Raw genomic sequence first — 14,684 nt, 5'->3', positions numbered from 1 at the left:
TTATCCATCAAAAACTTTATGCAAATTTCGGAATGTCAACATACTTGCCTACTGTCTTCCAGGAAGCATTCTTCCATGCTAAGACAAGAATATCCTCAAGTGCAACTCCATAAGAGGATTCGAACTCCCTTGGATACCATAAATAAGCGTTAAAAAGCCTTTATACCACAAAAAAAGTACTACGGTAGTTCGCAAAGGTGTGTTTAGTTCTGCTTGTTGGAGCGATTAGAGCAAGCAGTGAATAGAAGGTGCCCCGAATCGAGTACACGGAACCCGGCCGCGGCATCTCCAAGATATAACAATAAAAGCATCCTCCCCCCTCCTCATACTTCCCCAGAAAGTGGCCCTATACCCGGGAGCCAGCGGACCGCAGGGAGAGAGCCCGGCCTGCCTCACCTTATAGACGTCCCCGTAGGTGCCGCTGCCGACCCTCTGAACGAGCTCGTAGTCCTGCTGCGGGTTCCGCCTCAGGATGTCCGCGCCAGGCCGCAGAGGGGCCTCCATCTTCGCTCAGGGCCCGGCTCCCGCCGGCTCTGCCCGCGGCGCCCCGATTCCCGCTAACGAGGACGAGCGGCGCCGCTTCCTAACATGGAGCCTCTGCCCGCAGCTCCGCCTGCACGAGAAACGAGCAGAGGCTACAACCCCGAGCGGCCCAGCCCCGTCCCTTCCGCCCGGCCGGGGCCAGCGAACCAGCGGGCCTGAAAGGCTCTCCCCGGCGCCTAGCCGCCGCGTTCCGGCCTCGGCCCTTCCCCCTTCCCCGGCCGCCCGCGAACTGCCGAGCCGGGTCTGCCCGCCCGCCGGGGGCCGGGGCCGGCTGGGTACCTGAGGGGGGCGGCTCCACTCTTTGTTGAGCGCCGCGCCCGGGACCTACTTCCTCGCCGGCGCCAGCGTCCTGCTTCCCGGCGCCCGCCGGCCGCTCCAGGTCCGGCGCCGTCGCCGCCTCCCGCTGCACCGCACGTTCTCTCGCGGACGGCGGAGGGGCGTACCGTCGCCGCCGCCGCACCACGTTCTCCACCCGGGGCTGCGTCACCGGGAGACACGTTCCCGGCCAGCGTAGGTCGGCGCCCAGCGGCCGGCCCGAGCACGCCGGCCGCAGGGCCAGAGTGCCGCCCTGAGGCCTGCTCGGGACACGACACTCTCCCGGCCGGGCCGCCGCGCCCCCCGGGCCGGCGCGTCCTTTCCGGGCCCAGGCTCTGCTTCCCACCCTCGGGGCTTAGGGACGCCCCCGGGCATTCGTGGGCCGAAGCGCCTCCGCTAAACCGCCCCCCGCTTTGTCAGGTAATCTTAGAAGGTGACGGCTAGAGGGAGAAGGGTGAGCACGAGGGCGAAGGGAACGCAGCCCTCCCAGTTCAGAAAAGGTACGTTGAGGGCACTGGGCCAGGTGAGAAGTCACCTGGCAGTGGGGCACCAGGGAAGGAGGTGGGGGAGTGGAGTGCCAGATTAACCAAGTCGCGGCACACCCTACTGCACCGTCCTGTTTTGCAAATTATTCTCAGTGGTATGAGTTTGAGGCTTCACTGCACACCTGCGCAACCTGTCTTCTACTGAGTTTTCCCAAGACATTTCTGAAAGTCTGAATTCCTAGGTAGTCTCGATGGCCTTTATCCCTGTTGGGCACACGCGCTGTCTGAACGTGGGTATCGCTCCTTGGGTCAGGAGTTTTGCAGAATCTGAAACAAAGTCAGGGACCACAACCTGGTTCTGGCTCTACCACTTCCTCAGTATATGACCTGGGACAAGAAAGACATCGTATTTGGCAATGTCTCCGTATCCTTATCTGCAGCATGAAGAGGATAAGGTTTTGCATCTGACACCCAAGGAAGTGTTTATAAAGCATTTTACAGGATTATAAAGAGGGTTCTCAAAATATAAAAGGTTTAAAAATACTTCAGAATGCACAGAATATGAAACAGGAGTTTAGGGAAGTAATTTGGCTGATATTTAACAAGCTGTTTTGTAGTTTCAGTTCCAGTCTTGGTCTGAAGGTAGAAATAAAGTTGCCAGTTTGTATACTGGCAACGTTATTTCTAGAGCCCTGTGAAGGTTTTGAACAAAAAAGCCAGCTAACACTTGGCCATTGCATTTAGTGACTGAAAAAATCACAAAAGAGCAAGTTGCAGATGTTGGCTTGTGGCTTTGAACATCCAATTCAATTCCATTCTTGGGCAATGTACTCCTTGTTGTTGATCATTGTAATCAATTGCATAATGTAGAAATTAAATTCACACCTTAACAGGACAGGGAATATATGTATTTTCTTGTGCTCCGTGCACAAAGGGCACTTATTTAGGGAACATAAGTAAGCTCAGACTTACATGCTCTATGGACAAAGCCTATGTGTTTGCTGCATTGAAAAAATTGTTGAAGAACAGTTCCTTCTTTCAAAGCTTCTTGGCACTTGTTTTGGTGGGCAAATACTTTTGGCTTCAATGACTCAAAATCTTTTCAAATGTTCTATTGGTATCCTAGTACTTATTTACTGTCATAGATTTCGTTTTTCCCCCTTTGACCCTATAAGCATTGATCCTTTTTCTAGTCTGAAATTTATTTATCGTTACTTATTTATACCTAAATTATTCCTCAGAGAATTTGAGGCAGCATACAGAAAATGCATACTATAACACAAGATAAAAATGAGGAAATAGGTATGATGTTAAAGAAAGGAAAAATAAGATACCAGAACAATACAGCAAATTGGCCAAAGCAGAGGGTTTCATAGTGTTTTTGAGATCACAGTAAACCAATTAATTGAGAGAGAGTTACATCTTTTCCTGATACTAAGAGTTTAGGAAAACTTACCTCATGGGCCTTCCTAAAATGGAGACTCTGAATTCCCAGTTTGAAACAAGGATAAATGTCTTTCTGACACTCCTTTAAGCATGTTATTCTTGAAACACAATGTTTGATTTGAATTAGGCAATAAAAAGTTTGAGGTCATAGGCTTCAACAAGACCCTGGAGTGCAGATACTTTATGCTGCCAGTAATGGCAGATCCACATGCTTTGATCATCAACCCAGAGGTGGCTAGCATGGAAAAAGTCAAGATTTTATGTGGTGGTTAAGAAGTGCCTGCCATAATCGTTCTTTTACTTGTACCACAGTTGTTGCAAGCAAAAAACATCTGCTTTATACTAACTCCAAGAGAATCTTTAGAATTTTTAAATACTGGTTGAGTTAATTTTATCAAGATCAGTGAAGTCATAGCTTGTCTGTTAAATATTTCATGGTTAGTAAAGAAATTCACATTCAATTTCCATAGAATAAACATACAGTGCATAAATTTAATTTTACGTCCTAAACAATTAAGCACATGGTTTCAAGGTTGAAGGTAACATAACAATAAAAAGTTTTCAACTGAGCACAGAAGAGTTTCTTACAAACTACCAAATTTTATAATGCCAAGGTATTGAGTAAGAATAAGTATGGCTTTATATAACTGTCATATATTCTTTGTGTCTTCATAATATGACATGTTAATATATTCCATGTTTTCCTGTTATCTGCCTAACAACCTTTTATGGTTTGCTCTATGCTTTATAGTGTTTTTCCCTTCTTTCAAAGTTCTTTAGTAAAATGCAAATTATAATCTGTGGCCTCTTGTTTCAATTTTAGCCAAGGCTTAATTTTTTAAAATTGGGGGACACAGGGACTTCCTTGGCAGTCCAGTGGTTAAGACACTGCACTTCCACTGCAGGGGGCGTGGGTTAGATCCCTGGTCAGGGAACTAAGTTCCTGCATACAGCACAGTGCAGCCAAAAAAACAGAAAACAAAATGAAGGACATAAAATTTTTTTAACTTCTACCTAGGTAAGTTTCACAATTTAGTAACCAAGACAGAATGGCTAATTAAAACCCTCAAGTGTGACAAAACAGAGCATGAGGACAATAATTTTAGTATGGAACATTAGGCTTAAACAATATAATTTCCTGATGAATCTTCCAACATAAACTAGTTGCAAAATGTAATTTTATGTGATTGAGCTTTATAGGTTTGTTAAATATAAATCAATTAAATATTGGAAGACATTTGCCATAATTATCATTTGGATTTTGAAATAGTTAAACTATTCTTTCTGTTACTAATGAAGATCAGTTGTCTGTTGAGGCCAAAACTGTGTTTTCAAAGTGTAGGAGAATTCTGTTTTGTTCTGGAGAGCAGTAGAACATGTGTCTCATTCAGAATCAGTATCAGGTCATTATACTGGGAGTTTTAAAAAGAAGAGTTGAGGAAGGCAGTGCACATCCTTTTTTTAATCCAGCTTGAATTGATCATCTGATATGTAACTTTGATCCCCAGGGTGGTTTTAAAGTTTATATGAGAATTGATATCAGGGTTCCTGTATTCAGCTCAGTTGAAAAGCAACTCTTGGCTTGCTACCAGGGCTCGGCAGATACTAAACACCTGACCACAGGATTCTAAGTGATTTTGTGCTGTGAACTGCTCTTTAGGAACTGGGTTTTATCTGATGACTCATAAATTGAACATGGGCAGCAGAATTCCATTGTCAAATGGAAAGGTATATACTGGGGTGGCCTGAGCTGATCTGGAAGGCACAAGTAAAGTACATGGACTAACTTTCACTGTACCTGCCCCTACTTCTCTGCCACCCTTTTTTGAACCTATCTTTGGGCTCATGGTCATTTAACAGAGGAAGGAAAAGCTTGGGCCTGGTTTATTAATGGTCTGGATGATACACTAGCACCCACGGAATTGTGGCCCTACTTCATAGTGAAGTGGACCTGAAAAATAGAGATGAAGAGAAATTTTCCCAGAGGGTATAATTTTGAATAAAACATCTGGTTGTCCTCTGTGTTAGGAATGAAAGATAGCCTGAGGTATGGATCTATACTGATTTATGCACAGTAATTAATAGGCTGGCAATAACTTGGAAAGAAGATGATCAGAAATAAGGAAGTCAGTGGGAGATGTATTATGGATGGAGTCTCAAAATTAACCCGGAATGTGAAAATGTCTGTGAACCATTTGACTGCCCACAAGAGAGCATCTGTCCCAGTAATCAGGTATACAAGATGATCTGTCCTATGGATGTCAGTCAGCCTCTACCTAGTCACCCTAGTACTAGTTCAGTGGGGCCATGTGGCAATACGAATGGAGGCTAAACACGGATTCAGTGGCACGGGCTTCCACTTGCCAAGGGTAATACGGTTACTGCCTCTATGGTGTATTTAACTTCCTTACAGCAGAGGCCATTGCAGTGACCCTAGTAAGGTACTATTCCTTAGACCAGTCAGTTACCTGGTGGCAGTTTAATTAAACCAGGTCCCTTTGATTATGGAGGGAAGAGCAGTTTGTCCTCATGGGAATAGATACATAGTCCAGATACAGGTTTACCATCCCTGCTTGGAAAGCTTCTACTAGTACCACAATTATGGACTTACAGAATGCCTTATTTCATCACTATGTATCACAAACAACATTAAATTTGAGCAAGAAGCTCACTTTACTATGAGGAAGTGTGGCAATGGAGTCATGCCCATGAAATTAACTGATCTTACCTCAAACCCATCACTTAGAAGCATCTAGTGTGATACAGTGGAGGAAAGTCCTGCTGAAGGATCAGTTGGCTGAGAGATAACCCCTGTGAGGTTTTAACTCAGTAGCCACTATATATTGCCATCTACCCCATATTCAGAATGCATGGGCCGAGGAACCAGGGGGTGGAGGTAGGAGTGACCCTTTTATTATTCCAATAATTCACTTGAAGAATTTTTGTCTGTACAACTTTGACTCTAAAACATCGGGCTTGGTGGATCTGAAGGCCCTAGTGTGCAAGGGACAGATACTTTCCCCAGATAACCCAGTCACAGTTCCATTAAATAGGAAGCTGACACTACCACTTGGGCTATATGAGGTGTTCAGACCACTGAGCCAACAGTTAGAGAGGGGGTCATTGTACGGGTTGGGGTGATTGGTCTTAATTACCAAGGGGAAATTGGTTGTTGCTCGACAAAGAGAATAAGGACTATATCTGGAACCCCAGGTATGCACTAGGGTACCTCTTGGTTTTCATATGTCCAAAATTACTGAACAATGGGAAACTGCAGCAATCCAGTAAATATAAGACCACTAAGGACTTGGATCCTATGGGAGTAACGTTTGGATCGCCCTACCAGCTGAGATACTAGTGGAGGGTAAGGGGGAAATGGAAGTTATGGTTATGACCTTGGGCATTCTGCTCAGAAACGATCCTCTTTCTGTATTATCAGAACCACAGTTTTGTGGACCTTTTCTGAGTGGCTATGTCCATTAAAGGAGACTGAGACCTTCCCCAATCTTAGGGGGTAAATGTCGATTGGCCTAGCCTCATTCCTCTTGTTAAGGGGATGGTTTAGGCTTAGACCATTGTGGACAATGACACATGAGGAAAAGCCTGCTGGAGTGCTTTTTAACAAGGTACACAAGACATAGACATGCCTTTTTCTGTCTCTAGGCATGGCTGTCTGCCTCTGATGATTGGAATGGCAGATGCCGTTTTGGAACTATGGCAGGAGCCTGCATTAGAAAATAAGCCCACACACAGTATGGTAGAATGCAATCTTGGTCCTAGTGAAATAGTCTGCTTGTATTCTCCGATATCCATTTCTCTTCTTTCTGTGGTATTAGATTCCCAAAATTTTAGTTAAATACATGGTACATTTATCAACTGCATGGGACATGTATGGTCAATGGTATTTGAGGTGAGGTGATGTGTGCAACTTCTGGGTTGTACCCTCGGATTGGATATATCCACTTCTTCCTTTTCTTCCCTTCTACGTGGCTGGAATGAGGATGTGAATGTCCAAGCAGCCATCTTGGATTACATGATGGAAGTCCCAAGTTAAGGGTGGAAGAAAGTATAAAGAGGCCACCATATTAGCCCTGGATGGCTTACACTCAGATTATTTCCATGAGAGAGAAATAAGTGTCTTAAGCCACTGTAGTTTTTTTTTTACAGCAGCCAATTCTTTATCCTAACTAATCCATGATGATGTTGCACTGATGAATGAATCACCATAGAACCAACCTGTCTTCAAAAAAATTATGTGACAGTAAATGTCCTTTTATTTAAGCCATTTTGAGTTACAGCCAAAAGCATTCTGACTGATATACTTTTCCAAGATTGCTAGTTATAGAGGGAAGGAGCAAGTTGGATCATCGATTACTGAAAAACTCCTGATTGAGAGTTTTTTTGGGGAAAATGAGCATGGTGAAGGAACCAATAGAAGAAAAAATAATTGAGGATATAGGAGGGAGGGAATAATTTTTGGAGTAATATCCCAGAGGAGTCAGGAGGAGAGAGGATCTAGAGTACTAAAGTACAAATACCTTTTCTTCTTTTTTTCTGATTTAAAATAAACTTGACTTTGACTTTTAAAACACAGCCTTATTGAGATATAGCTCACATACCATATAATTCACCAATTTATATAAATAAGTGATTTTTAGTATATTCACAGAGTTGAACAGAATTGATTTCACAATCAATTTTAAAACATTTTTATTACCCCCAAAAGAAGCTTCGTATTCAGTAGCAATTGCTCCCCAATTTCTCCCCAACCTCCCACCCACCCTCTCTAGCCTTAGGCAACCTTTAATCTACTATCTGTCTCTATAGATTTGTCAATTTGGGGCATTTTATATAAACGGAATCATACAATACGTGGTCTTTGTGATTGGCGTCATTCAGTTAGCATAATGTTTTCAAGGTTCATCCATGGTGTAGTATTTATCAGTACTTCATTCCTTTTTATGGCTAAATAATATTCCATTTTATGGGTATACCACATTTTGTTTATCCATTGATAGTTATTGGTATTTAGGCTGTTTCCACCTTTTGGCTTCTACAAACAATGCTGTTATGAACATTCCTATACAAGTTTTTGCATGAACATGTGTTTTTCATTTCTTTTGGGTATATATCTATGAGTGGAATTGCTGGGCCAATTGGTAACTCTATATCTGACTTTTTGAGAAGCAGCCAGACTGTTTTCCAAAGTGGCTATATTCCCACCAGCAGTGCCAGTTTCTCCACATCCTCACCAACACTTTTTATTGTCTTTCTTTTTGGTTACAGTCTGAGGTGATGTCTCATTGTAGTTTTTCAAATTTTGATTTGCATTTCCCTAGTGACTAAAAACATTAAATAATCTTTTCATGTGCTTCTTGGCCATTTGTATATCTTCTATGGAGAAATGTCTATTTAGAGCCTCTGCCCATTTTTTTAAAATTCTGCTATTTGTGTTTTTACTGTATCATACTGATACCTCAGATTCCAGTTCAACACCACAGGGTTCATTCTGTCCTTCCCCTCTCCTTATTATAACTTCATCTCCAAAAGCAAGAAATCTGGCTCTGATTACACATGATATATTTATACTGCAAATTACTGCAAATTACTGCAATTATACTGCAAACATAAATAATTTCAGAATTGCTAACCCACGTATGTCCTGGGAGAAAAAAAAATTATGAACTAAAGAGCAATACTTGTATACAGTTTTTGTCTTTAGTCTTACAGCATACAATCAAAATACTATTTTCTAAAGCTCCTAAGGATTAGAAAGCACTTCAGTGTAGTTATGTTATTCCCCTGTAATATAGTTAGGTTCACTATTTTTTTTTTTTTTTTTTACTGTTTGTAATTCCATTTTGAGTTCCTTCCACCCCTAGCCCCATATCCTGATTGATTTATTTTTTAAAATTTAATTAATTTATTTTTTATACAGCAGGTTCTTATTAGTTATCTATTTTATACATATTAATGTATATATGTCAATCCCAATCTCCCAATTCATCCCACCATGATTGATTTTAGTTATTTATTTTGGAGAATGTGAAACATTGCCATGGTTCTAACAGTCAGGGCTTTATGAAAAGGTTACGCTTAGAGAAACATCAGTCCTCCTAATCCTTGCTACCCTATTCCCATTCTTCCATTGCTTCCATCCTATTCTCACTCATCTCCTATAGATAACTTATCTCATTGGTTTCTGGTTTATCCTGTATTTCTTTTGCACAGAGGAGCACATACATTTTTTATATGCTTTTCTTTCTTACAGGATGGGTAAAGTATTTGTGCTTTGGGGTTTTTTTTTTCCATTTAACAGTGTATTCTGGAAATCAGTATTTATCAGTTCATAAAGATCTTCTGTATTCTTTTTTATAGCTACATAGTATTCCATTTTGCACATGTATTATAGTGTATTTAACCACTCTTCTATATATGGGCATTTAGGTTATTTCCAACATATTGCAATAACAAAAATGCTGCAATAAATTACTCTGTATGTATGTATTTTCATACTGTTGGAGGTATTTCTTTAGAGTAGATTAAACTTATGGTTTTAAAAAATAAATGTGTTCTAACAATGTCCACTGAAAGAGTCTAGAAACAGTGAAATTCCAGCTAGCAGTGAGCACAGCTAGCATTCAGATCTTGGTTTCTAAATTCCTTTTCTCATTAAAAGCAGCCAGAGTTTCTTGGAGGACCAGTTAATCCTAGTTCTGAGGCAGGGAAAATACAAGGGAAGCTTGAAACATTTTCTTGTGCCAGAAAACAAGGAAAATGATCAAAGACAAATAGGACATGTTAAAAGGACACAGGTGTTAACTTGAAGGGGCTACCATTGGTCAAGTTTAGGGCAATTTGAGCATTAGAAAGAATAATGATGGTAAATGATACAGTGAAGTTTTTTTAGATTTTATGAATCCATGAAGTGGATAGTGGTACTCAACAAACAAAGGTGGCAGAAGAAATGCCAACTACTAAATGTAGAATGTAAAAGAAATGGTATAATTATTTTAAAATCACTAATGTAAAGTCAGTTCAGGCAAGGATGTCAGTGGATGCTAAAAACCATTGGATGAAAAGTTCTTGGCCAAGACATTCACACAGTCTCAAGTATTATCTCACAGATTACAACAGAAAAAGGGTTTTTTAAAGATAAGTTTCTTTTTCAATTAGGAATAGATACTGAATTACATATATAACATTTTTGGGGTGGAATCTACTGTACTCTTTTTTAATGGGATTCACCTGAAAGGGATTGTCGGACTAGAATGTGAGCTGAGAATTATAGTAAAGAAATACAAGAAAAGCAGAACACGCTTCTTTTTATTTAATGAATTTGGTTTGTAGGTATGGGGTGAGTTAATTTCTATCTTCCTATGTTGTCTCATTAGTGTTTAGGGAATGCAACTCTGTTGAACACAGTCTCCTTTAAAACCATAATGAAAACTTTGTTTACAGTGTTCTGAGGTCATAGAACCATTAACTGAAATATGAAATGCATAAGATTTGGCAGTGGTGAGTGAGAGAGTTTGGTTTTTGACATATTGATTTTGAAGTGTCAGTAGGAAAACAAAGTGAAGATGACCTCAGGCAGTTATAAATTCAGCTCTGGAATGATGATTATCTCTCCTCAAGAGAGCTTCAGACTAGAAGAGTAGATTTGGGAATCAACAGCATGGATGGAGGTCCTGTCTGAAGCCATCATAGTAAATTACATTGAGGGCACACAGAGTGAAGAGTTGCTTATGATGAGGAGTAAACAGAGACCAAGGATCTGGTAATTAAGAAGCTAGCAATAATCTTCTAGGCAGAACTGATCTGTGTAGAGTATGGGCAACAACCAAATGCAGGTGAAAACTGTGTGAGGAGGTGAGGAATGGGATGATGGTATCTTGAGGGTCAGGTAGCATGAAGGGACAGTGTTTCTAGGACATTGAAAATTAAGTTTATAGGGAAAGAGGAAGAAACCAGTGAAAAGGGAGAGATTGAGAATGTTTTTTTAAAGTATTTACTGCCGTTTGCTTTCAAAATTGCCTGCAACCTTTGTTATGGCCAAGGCTCTTCCAGACTATGTAGTAAGACTTTACTTAGAATATTTGTCAGTATAATGCCAGATGATATCTCTGCACATCTAGTGGGAAATTTTGCCCTCTAGAATGGAGTCAGTTACAGATTATGGTGAATCTCCAGCTTTCATTTATCTTGATCTTAATCTAAATTTGATATCCTAATTTTAAAAGACAGGCCTGTTCAGTATACAGGTACAAGAATGCATGATACCCTCTTTACTAATGTGACCTTGCTTTTAAATTAGGGGGGGGAATGGTACCTGGTAGATAAATGCAGATTTTTAAAATTTCTTTGGCTATATAAATGTTGCCAGCATGTTTCTACTAATATGTAACTGGTCTAGGAAACAGGTATTTGAACATACAGAATCATGCAGTATATTGGCTTGTGTTATTTCTGACTGTATAATGCTGTTAAATTCTTTGAGTGTGTAAGGGGGTGCTGTTTATTTGTATGTTTTTTCCATCGAAAATGTTGCAGTACATTGTCACTGTCTTCAGGCTCTGGGGGTGGGCTGAGGTAGGGAGGGTGTGACGCTGGTATTTGTGTGAACTTGGGCTTGTGATGCTGAGCTTGGTTCATCCCTTTCTCCTCCCTTCTCCTCCCCACTCCTTCCCACCAGCGCCACAGCAACATCCTCAGAGTCTGAGTGAACTGCGCCCAGCGCAGGCACAGAGCCTCCCACCGCCAGCAACCTGCGGCCGGGGGAAGAGCGAGCGCCGTGACAGCGCCCCACCGCCACCAGTCCCCGGACCACCATGGCCAAGAACCGCAGGGACAGAAACAGTTGGGGTGAGTAGCATATGGTGACTTCTGCAGCCTGCACGGGGACGCGCCCTCCGCCTTCTGCTTCTGGAGACGAGGAGGGCCAAGGGCTGCTCGGCGCCAGCATCCAGGGCTGGGAGATGGCCACCGCCGAGCGGCTCCCTGTCGGGCGGGAGGAACCGTGGCCGAGCGGGACCCGTGGAACCGGCATCTCGCTGTGGGGCGGTGGGGCGAAGGCTGCAGCCGAGCGCAGGCCGGAGACTCTCGCTTCTCCCCACCCTCCCCACCCCAGTCCTCCTCCTCCCAGCATTTGGACAGCACCCACCCGGTCGCCTCCGGGGAACTCGCTGGTTCCGCTTTAGCGAAAGGAGGTTGGCAGGAAGGGCGAGGGTGGTGGGCAGGGGGCGGTGGTTACAGGAGAGGGGCGGAGATCGCCCACACCTTCCCCACGAGCTGCGAGCTCCCCGGCCTTGCAGGGCTCGGACTTCGGGCAGGAGGGCGGGCGGGCTGGTAGGCAGCGTTGGAACAATGAGGCGGAGCGCGCCGGGCCCAGGTCTGACCGTTGCCAACCCGAGCGACGCCTGAGAAGGGGTGCCGCTTGGGAATCCCCTGAGGCTGCGGTACTCATTTTCATCTGGGGGTTGGGTGGGGAATTTGGGAAGAAGGGGAGCAAAGTTGTGGTTTCCAGCCTTCCGCCCCACCCCGACCTGGTACCCCATTCAGGCCGGCCCTAAGGGTGGCATTGTTCTTAGATTTTACCTTTTGGAGATACAGGGCTCATGATTCAGCATCAGGCCGAGGGGAGGGGGAAGGAAAGGCTAGGCCCAGTGGGTTCACGCCGCGAGTGGGAGGGCGGCGCTCACGCAGGCGGAGAAGAGAGAGCGCAGTGATGCGAGAGAAATCGCAGCCCCGCCCGCTCTGCTGCTCCATACTGGGTGCGGACGGACGGTTAGTGTGGGCAGGTTGGGCGTCTTTTTCCTCTTTGGGCTCCCGACTTCTTCCAGTCACAGTGAACCCACTGCCATCTTAGGGCATTTTATTATCTGCACCAGAGCAGATCTCAGACCAGTGTGGCGTAGTGGGCAGAGAAGTAGTTTGTTCATTAGCTTTGAATTGTTATTTGGAAAGTTTACAGGCACTAGGAGTTCAGAGCTCCTTGATTGACTCTCTTCCGTGTCTCAGTGAGATCTCTTCTATAACTGTCCATCAGATTGAGAGGTATAAATTTAAATTTTCATTAGTCATTTTGGTTATCTTTTATGAAAATTGATTATCTTTTATCAAGAGATCATATTTTTCCTTGCCTCTGATTGGTCACAGGACCAGCTTAACTCCCAAGTAGACAAAGTCTACATTTGAGAGATTATCCAAGGTTGATGGTAGATGTGGGGAGTTGGAGCAGGGAGGTCTGTCTTTAGTTGTCTGAGTTTAAGAGAAATCGGTTCCATTTTCTGTTGTCACCAAATCCCAATTTTAGTAGGCGTGACTACTGCAATAACACCGTTTTGTTTGCGTCTTCTGAAATATCGGTAAAGTTTTTCAGAGTGTCCCCGTTCCATCCTTTCCCTTGGCCTCCAGAATAGGAGTTTCTTGAACAGTCACAGTTAAGGTGTGTCTGTGCACTGTTGACTCAACCCTGTTAAGAGACAGGCATGTGAAAATTTATTCTGACGATTAAAATTTTTCTCCTTCACGAAGCTTTGGATCATTATTTTTCAGTATTGCCTTTGGTTATAAATTTCTTATGTAGTGGAGGTTTTTTCTTTCTTGAGAATGTGGTTCTCAAATGGGATTTGCATAAAAATCACACTGGGAACTTATTAGAAATGCAGATTCCCACATCTTCCAGCCAGAGCTTTTGAATCAATACGTCTGAAATAAGGTCTAGGAATCTGCCTTTTATTAGCATTTTAGGTGATTGAGAAGCAGATCGTCTTTGGATGTTACCTTCAGAAACACTGTCTTATTTACATTTGATAGAAACGTATTCTAGGCAGTTTACCCAGAAGTCATGAAAAGAGTTTTGAGTCAAGTGATGAATTAAGAAAAGAAATACCACAGTTACTACGTGTTCACTGGAAATTTCACAGAAAAGAAATAGTGGAACTGTGGGGTCTTATCTTGATGCTCTATGGAAATGCTTTACTACTCAGATTTTTCTTTGCTGTAAAGTGTAGATGACATACATGACTTAGAAAATGTAGCATATGGAGTAGGACATAGTAGAAGTTTTTGGCAAAGATGTTAGCCATGTCTGTCTTGATTCCATTTTATTACCAGCATCTAGTACAATGCCTAACATGTAATAGGCATTTAATAATAACAATAATAACTAACATCACTGAGCTAATATCATATGAAGTAGGTATTATAATCCTCATTTTACATATTAAAAGGTAAATAATAGAGCTAGGACTCCAACTCTGGCAGTTTGACTTGATTTTTTTGCCATCGCCAGTATTTTGTTGAATGGATAATACTTTCCACACTGTTGAGAACTATAGTTTTTTTTTTTTTAATAAATTTATTTATTTATTTATTTATTTTTGGCTGTGTTGGGTCTTCGTTTCTGTGCGAGGGCTTTCTCTAGTTGCGGCGAGCGGGGGCCACTCCCCATCGCGGTGCTCAGGCCTCTCACTATCGTGGCCTCATTTCTTGCGGAGCACAGGCTCCAGACACGCAGGCTCAGTAGTTGTGGCTCACGGGCTCAGTTGCTCCGTGGCATGTGGGATCTTCCCAGACCAGGGCTCGAACCCGTGTCCCCTGCATTGGCAGGCAGATTCTCAACCACTGTGCCACCAGGGAAGCCCCAGAACTATAGTTTTAAAGACACATTCATCTGCATTATTGCATTTGATCTTTAGCCTCCTAAGTTGTCAAGACATATTCCCTGTTTGCAGATGAAAAAACTGAGTCTCAGGTAGGTTAAATAACTTGGTGAAAGTCACATAGTATTTAGTAAGTTAAAGGACTGAGATTAGAACCTAGAGTTGTCTTCTAATTTATTTTCTATAACATAATGCTATGGAATGTTTTTATGTTTAATGGGGCATGGTG

General features: G+C 42.7%; 2 protein-coding genes across 6 annotated transcripts in view; one reads left to right on the top strand and one right to left on the bottom strand.

Annotated features, from left to right (window-relative positions):
- MAP4K5 (mitogen-activated protein kinase kinase kinase kinase 5) overlaps nucleotides 1-1,028 on the bottom strand; it is a 143,480-nt gene extending 142,452 nt beyond the window's left edge. Inside the window, exons 1-2 of one of the 3 annotated variants that reach the window (XM_068545603.1) lie at nucleotides 823-1,028; nucleotides 397-613 (exon numbers count right to left, since the gene is read on the bottom strand). In XM_068545603.1, the coding sequence (XP_068401704.1) occupies nucleotides 397-504 (108 nt within the window). In that variant the 5' untranslated portion in view covers nucleotides 505-613; nucleotides 823-1,028. The remainder of the gene's footprint in view (nucleotides 1-396; nucleotides 614-822) is intronic. The other 2 variants (XM_068545588.1, XM_068545597.1) reach the window with 2 other exon arrangements.
- Nucleotides 1,029-1,296: 268 nt separating this feature from the next.
- The window catches only part of ATL1 (atlastin GTPase 1), an 86,093-nt gene continuing 72,705 nt past the window's right edge, over nucleotides 1,297-14,684 (top strand). For all 3 annotated transcript variants that reach the window (XM_068529754.1, XM_068529670.1, XM_068529822.1), the window contains exons 1-2: nucleotides 1,297-1,358; nucleotides 11,485-11,654. In XM_068529754.1, coding sequence (XP_068385855.1) covers nucleotides 11,621-11,654 — 34 coding nt within the window. In that variant the 5' untranslated portion in view covers nucleotides 1,297-1,358; nucleotides 11,485-11,620. The remainder of the gene's footprint in view (nucleotides 1,359-11,484; nucleotides 11,655-14,684) is intronic.

The sequence above is a fragment of the Eschrichtius robustus genome, chromosome 1, assembly GCF_028021215.1.
Source record: "Eschrichtius robustus isolate mEscRob2 chromosome 1, mEscRob2.pri, whole genome shotgun sequence".
Lineage (NCBI taxonomy): Eukaryota > Metazoa > Chordata > Mammalia > Artiodactyla > Eschrichtiidae > Eschrichtius > Eschrichtius robustus.
The sequence above is the reverse complement of the archived record's forward strand: the minus strand, read 5'-3'. Positions and strand labels throughout refer to the sequence as shown.